Source organism: Strongylocentrotus purpuratus, unplaced genomic scaffold (assembly GCF_000002235.5).
Source record: "Strongylocentrotus purpuratus isolate Spur 01 unplaced genomic scaffold, Spur_5.0 spur5_scaffold_3, whole genome shotgun sequence".
In the NCBI taxonomy this organism is placed as follows: domain Eukaryota; kingdom Metazoa; phylum Echinodermata; class Echinoidea; order Camarodonta; family Strongylocentrotidae; genus Strongylocentrotus; species Strongylocentrotus purpuratus.
In genome coordinates, this window is record NW_022145609.1 from 4782309 (window position 1) to 4789538 (window position 7230).

Here is a 7230-nt window from a genome sequence, read left to right on the forward strand (position 1 = left end):
CTGATTGGTTATCAGCAGATTTGTCATTGATTTTTGTCATTTTTCATTGAAAAAAAGCTTTGTGAAATGGGTCACAGGTTTAGGTAAAACTGAAATTATCGGTTAAATGGTAATGTAGCTGAGAAGAATTTGTTTTCTTCTAAATTTTGTTCAGGCTTTAATTTTTGACAAAAGTGTGGGGTAAGGGTTTAAGTTTGAGTTTTATGCTCGACTTGGGGCTAGGTTCAGGTACATGTTTAGTGTTACGGTAAGGGTATTGAGTCCAGAGTTGAAGAAGGAGTTTGATATAAGAAATTGAACATGGATTAATTGATGTATGTGTCGCATAATCATTGAAATGTAAAGGTTGTTAGAAGAGAAGAAAGGAATATGCATCTTTGGTCTTCACAGAATTTAATGGGATGGTGCTTCTGTGAATATTATATCTAGGTTTGATTGAAACATGTAATGACACTGGTTGAAGTAACTTTGTATCGAAACTGCAGATCACTTTCAACTGGTTACATATCTGATATAGCCCCTGTTTAAAAAAGAAGTGCCCAGCGCCCCATTGCACAAAACTTATCATTGATAGTAACTTTGCCATCAATGGTAACGATGGCAAAGTTACCATCAATGGTAAGTTTTATGCAACAGGCCCAGATCCATGACAATTCTACTTACATCCAATAAAATATAAGGATTTCAATAGCTTATAACAATTATTGTATCTTGCTATTGATAACAAGTTTTATGAAAGAGCGCCATGGACAAGTAACTCATTTGATATTGATTGATAATTTGACTTGTTTCCACCAGTCTGATGAGAGTCAATACAAGGATGGTCACAGCGCCCCCACGAGTCACGCCGTATCACCTGCCATGACAGACATCCACATACCTCAGGTTCAGGTCTACAGCCCAGACTCTGGTTCCACAGCCAACAGTAACGCCCCTACTCACACCCTGGAATCACCAACCAGCCACCCCTCGGACCAACATGATATAGCCCAACAGCACACACTGAGCATGGGGGAGGCGGACTATTCCAATCTGAGAATAGGGGATGGATCAGGTGTGAGGGAAGGGGAAGAGGAGGAAGAGGTACATATGGATAACAATCTGCATCAGATTGAGCATTGTCTGGCATGTACGAAGGTCAGGACAAGGTCGTTGGAGAGTCAAGATGGTGAGTAACTTTTGATTCAATATTTTCTTGTTCCAAAACATTAAAGCTATTGGAACTCAAGTGAATTACTTAAGAGTATTCAGAATAGTTTCCTTTATGCATCAGATGGTCTAAGATAAAAACAAAACAATGATACTTCTCTTATATACATGAACATGTAGACAACAAGTTGTTTTCAAATAACCCGGAAATTCATAAGAGGATTGGAAATAGTCATTTTATATGTCCAGCCACACAAACCCTTTTCTTATGGAGCCCAAAGAAGGTGAAGCTACATGTACCGAAGGAAATCTAAGAAGGTAGTACATGTACATGACCGATTGAATGGTTCATAATCGCACTTCTTTTTTTTTTCGGTGCCATTTCATGATTTTTCTCATGATATTTCATATCAGTACCTAGAGGGCAATGCCTAGAATAATTCCTTTTTTTTTCTCTCCATCAGGTGATTCTATTCCTCACCCAGATGACCCAGCGTCCCTGGTCATCTTCCAACCGGTCAACCCTCCTCAACCGCTCCTCATCCGTTCCCGCGGCAGCAGCTCGGCCAGCGCCAGTAACCCGTTCGGTAGCAACAGCGTAGACAATAACACCCCTACCAGCGTGGGTAGCTCAGGGACCAGCGTCTCACAGTCCAGTCAAGGAGCAGTCAGGATGAGGGATGATACGCCCAAGGGAAGAGAGATGATTAGGAGAGAGGTCATCAGACTGGTGATTAAGATGAGCAGCTCAGTGGGCATGAAGGCGCATGAAGAAGGATTGCTGGGGTAGGTGGAAATCTCTCTCTTTAAAGATAAGGTTGAGTTCTGGTCATGCAATTGCATTGTGAACGGAACGTTGTGGAATCGATCAGAAAAGGTTGATCATCTAGCATATAAGTATTGGTGTGTACTGCAAGGTTCTGGAATCATCAAAAAAATTATAATTTTGGCCCAGTCTTGGTAAAGTTACAAGCACTGTTCACAGAAAGATGTATATGAGACTACACGAACATGTGGCATAAAAATCTGTCCTGATTTTTATGATAGTACATGCCATATTAAGAATATTAAGGCATTTGAAGATGAAGCCATGCTTTTCAGGGAGCATTTTTTATCTGATTTCTTCCACACTTGCGTAATACAATAATAACGCTCACAGATTATTTTTCACCTCTTCCCAGTACTCAACCTCCTCTTGAAATACTCATCAATATTTCATTATTCCGTAAAAAAAACTATAAACACGTAACTGCAAATGGTCCCTTTGTGTGTTTTAACTATTGTTGAAAAGTTGGTTCAAATATGAACATAACCTGGTATGAACTCATTCATTTTAGAATAACTAATATTTTTGTATTGGCATAAGTTGGTCTGGTGGAGTTATATTTACACTTTTGTGAGAGTTTATTTCAATGCTCTGTTATCTTTTGAAAATTCCCTATCCAAATATTACTAACTTAGTTTCGATTTAATATAAGAGAGAAAAAATTATTTTTTTCATTTGAAAAAAAAAAAAATTTGAGCAGAGATCCTGTTTAGAAGAGTTCTCAAAGAAAAATGCCATGGGTGTACCGTTTATTGTATTTTTTTCAGCAATTATTGTTTGACATTATCATCTTACCCAAAAATGTAATGCTCATGCCTGTTTTTGTTTCAGATTACGTGAGAAGTTTCCTAAAGCCTTTGAGAGGACTTGTTTATTCTCCGATGTGATGAATCTAATAGCAACCAGTAGCTACAGACTCTCATCTAGAAGATTCATACAAGAACTCTTCCAAGAAGTTCATTTTCATGAGGTACGATGTCCTCTCCTTTCTAGCATTTGACTTTTCTTGCTTGGTCCTTTTTCTAAATTATTATTGAACTCATTCAGGAGTTTGTGGCTCGGCTCAATACCTTCTGATTCTGAGATATAATATAGATATATCATAATCATGAGTGGAAAGAGGAAAAAAAAAATTACACATGTCATTTACATGGCATTATGCGTGTACACTATGTCAGTTTGAACTTTTAAAAAGAAATATAAGTATGGACATCTGAATATTTTGTTTTGCTACAATAATGGCCAAATTTGATAATTCACACACGTTTAACAGTGTATAGTTTTAAAGTAGTTTCAGACTGTTTTACCTGTTTCCAGTGAGCAGTTGTCTAAACATCTTTTAATAGACTGTAATAATCCTCTTCTCCTTCCTTTTTCAAGCTCCATCATGAAGCCGAGAGAATTCTGGGTTTGGAAGAGAGCAGCGATACACAATCCAACTCATCAGGATCCTGACCTCGGACCTTGGACCTCCGACCTTTGACCTCTCATTCTACTTGACCAATCAAGACAGAAACATTGTGCTACTGCAATCAGTTCCTCAAGTTTTCTAGTCATCGAGTAACAAATCATGTGCAATAATTTTAAGTGAACTTTCTGCAAATGTATCCTTCAGAATTGTTTGAGAATTTTATTGATGCAGTAAATGTAGACTAGAATTTTATTTTACCTGAAAGAGCCACGTTTCAGTGAGCTTGTAATAATGGATATACTCAGTGTGTCATATCATGATGGTATTTATTCATATTTTCAGGTTTTATTCATTGTAAATTGCTGGTCAGCACAGATATATATGCTATGCTACATACAATGTAAAGGAATCTAGTTTATCTAGTAGGGTCTAGCTAGACAAGACTAGCAAGTTGTGCTTGATAAGTAGCACCTAGGCTAGAGAGATTATGTAAGATTGATGAAAAGTTGACATTGTTCACAGATTGGACATGAAAAGTTTATTTTTCAGACCTCTGTATTAAACCGCTATTTGTTTCGTTGATTAGACGGTGCTTACAAGAGCAGCTAGTACTTTACATTCAATAAAGAAAACAAAGTTGATTGATTCCTAGAAATGTATGTATGTTGACTGCCCTGTACTTGTATGCAGGTACATGTACAAAAAAAAAAACTGCTGCTGTCATAAGGCGGGTCTTGTGCTGTAGACTAACTCTATCTCTCTCCAATATGTAGGCCTTGTACTTGGAATGTCTAATTTATGCAGTTGTATGCAAGCTGATTTTTTTAATGCTGGGCATTAGCCACAAAGAATTATGTTTAAATGTTAAAATAGAGTCTTTAATTTCTATTATTTAATTATGTGATATTGATAGGTACATGTACATTAAGTGGGTCTTTCTGGTATTAAGTTAGGTAAATTCATGAAATTTATAGCATTTATGGGAAGTATAAAAGAAAATAAATTTAAAGGTTAACTAATACATCAGATTTTTATGGCGCCAAATCCACTTAACAATCAAATGCTCAAGGCGCAGACTCTGTATTAATGATAACCCTCAAGAAAGAAAGATTACCGACAGTCCTTTTCAGGACTCCCCAATCCTCCCCCTCTCTCACATGGTGCAACCGTAAGCCTACTGAGATGAAAGAGAAGAAGAAGAAGAGCGCATAATACTAGCATCTCAAAATTCCTTATATATATTATTACTCTATCATTGCATTGCATTCATTCTTGCACACAATGTGTGCACCATCTCCACTCTCCGGAGAGTATTCTTACCATATGGTCACCTTGAGGGCATACAGGCATGGCACATTCAATCCCATTGTCTTTGGATCCTACCACATGCTCCTTTTATCTCCCGGATAAAGAGTAGCAAATGTAGATTGATACCTTCAGGGGGCATGTGTCATGACTGCACATCAAGAATGTAGCAATACTTAAAAGTGTAACGATCATCAAATCCTGTTTTGCTCTTGATGTAAGGTTAAGGGTTTCCATGGTGCTATACTGTAGTCAAAGTATGAGCTTCAAGTATTTCTTCTACAAGGAGAAATAGAAGTTTAAATGCAATCCCAGGGAACTGTAAAATACCTTGTTTAGTGGACTTGTTAACGCACACTTGCATAGAATAGGGCGCTCAAGGTAAACCAAGTTCCGTTTTGACGTGAGAAATTGTGAGGTTCACAAATGAAATGAGTTGAGTTGCATACCATATACAAATACAGTCAAACCTGCTTTAGTGACCACCTGTCTACAAAGACCACATTTGTTGTTTCCCTAGAAAAATGGTTTCTCATTGAATCATGTAATAAAGGAACCTGTCTACAAAGACCACCTGTCTACAAAGGCCACTTTTTGTGTTTCCCTTGGGTGGTCGCTATAGACAGGTTTGACTGTATCTTAATTCTTTGATCTAACTTTAATACTCTTGGATTTCTGGAAGTTTTTAAAATACATTTCCTCTGATTTTCATACATACTGCGAATTTCACGGGAGAAACTGTATGGATTTTGTTTGTTTATTCTAAACATATCCAAACATTGAGCATCATAATAATGCCTTATCATATAATTAGGAACCATACAATTGAAATTGAATTCCACTTTTCCATATACATGTTATCATATTCAATCTCATTTTAAGTTCAGATACATTAAATACACTTATATTGTGATTTTAATAATATCATTAGATAATAGGAACTGCGGTTTGTCACATCTACAGTTTAGTATTTGATGAAAAGTTGTTGGTAATCAAGAAACTAATCTTTGGATGGGGATAGAATTCTATTTCTAAATTTGATCACCTATAAGGTCTCAATCATGTCTATTGTGTAAGCTACATGTATGTGTCTGTCTTTGACTATAAAAAAATGGCAAAAACTTTCATTTGCAATATTATACCTGTTCTTCATCTACATGTATCTGGGTCTCTCTCATTATATATATTTTATTGGAGGGTTATGATTATATATCAAGTTTTGTTTTCACATGACAAGTATTCTTAAGCATAGAGAAAGATTTAAAGTTTTATCGCAGTTTATATAAATGTTATTAAAACCATAGGTGCGTCTCAAAGAAACATGTATCCCAAGCTGTACTTGAAGCTGTTTATGCAAGTCAAGAAAAGAAAATAGATTTATTGTAACCCACCTCGGCCGGCATGGAGAGCAATGCATTTGATTTATTTCATGTGGGAATTGGGTACTAGATTGTACTTCATTCAGCACATACAGTAACAACTAAATTATTCATACCCTCACCAACCTTTGTAATTGTTAAGTCTGCAAAAAATTGATTTTTCCCAATTTATACTTCTTGAGAATGTGACATATTAAAGATTACATCTAAAAGTATTCAACAAAGGCCCTCATTCAACCAGTCCACCTTTATTTCTTAAACACAAAAAACATAAAATTTACAAGGGGTATGTATAATTTAGTAGTTAACTGTACACGTATGAGAACTGAATTCATTCATAATACATGTACAGATCATTGAGAAGTTTAGCATTGGACATTATGGCTAGCCATGACACACAATGTTCAGTAGATGTACATGTCTGTCAATGAAGACGATTTCCCAAATGCTTTCAATAATATACATTTTTGTAATGCCTGGCTAAAAGTAGGATTGTTCAGCGACATCTTAAAAACAATGCTGTGTGTACAATTCCTTATGTTTTATGATTTTATTGTAATGTCTGTTTTGTAAATGTCATTAATATCATGTAATTATTGAAGAGAATTCTGTTTATCTGAAATACAATAAATAGGCTTTGCTTCGTACACAGAGAGATGCAAGATGTGTAGTGTTTTTATTTGTGAGGATAATGAAACAGAGGAGTTGAAAACTTGTTTAAAACCAACTTGGTAAAGGATTCTTTACTTCATAAATTCATCAGCTTCACTTCTACAGATTGCAAACACTGCTGTTTTTCATTTCTTGCTTCATTTTCTAAATATAAATACCTAAATCAGAAGAAAATTTACATGGATAGAAAAACGGATATACTTGACAAAAATAGTCAATGTACATGTATATAGCAAAACATTAATTTTGTTATTACATCCCTTATCGTAAGATTGTTGCATTAGGAGTGTACAAGACAAGAAAATGAATAGTTTTACTATAAAAGACGTTTCCTGCCACCTACATCGAAATATAGTACATTTTTTATTGATGACGTCACGCATAGTCCCTTTTTTTCCTAGGGAAAAAAGGGACTATGCGTGACGTCGGCGAGCGTACAAGATTTCAATGCCTCGGCTCACAGCGCTCAAGCATGCGCACATGCAATT

General features: G+C 35.9%; 1 protein-coding gene across 1 annotated transcript in view; it reads left to right on the top strand.

Moving 5' to 3' along the window:
* LOC591989 (rapamycin-insensitive companion of mTOR) overlaps nucleotides 1-4336 on the top strand; it is a 60381-nt gene extending 56045 nt beyond the window's left edge. Inside the window, exons 28-31 of the mRNA XM_030995632.1 lie at nucleotides 799-1168; nucleotides 1614-1935; nucleotides 2807-2945; nucleotides 3356-4336. Of these exons, the coding sequence (XP_030851492.1) occupies nucleotides 799-1168; nucleotides 1614-1935; nucleotides 2807-2945; nucleotides 3356-3430 (906 nt within the window). The 3' untranslated portion in view covers nucleotides 3431-4336. The remainder of the gene's footprint in view (nucleotides 1-798; nucleotides 1169-1613; nucleotides 1936-2806; nucleotides 2946-3355) is intronic.
* The last annotated feature ends 2894 nt before the right edge of the window (nucleotides 4337-7230 follow it).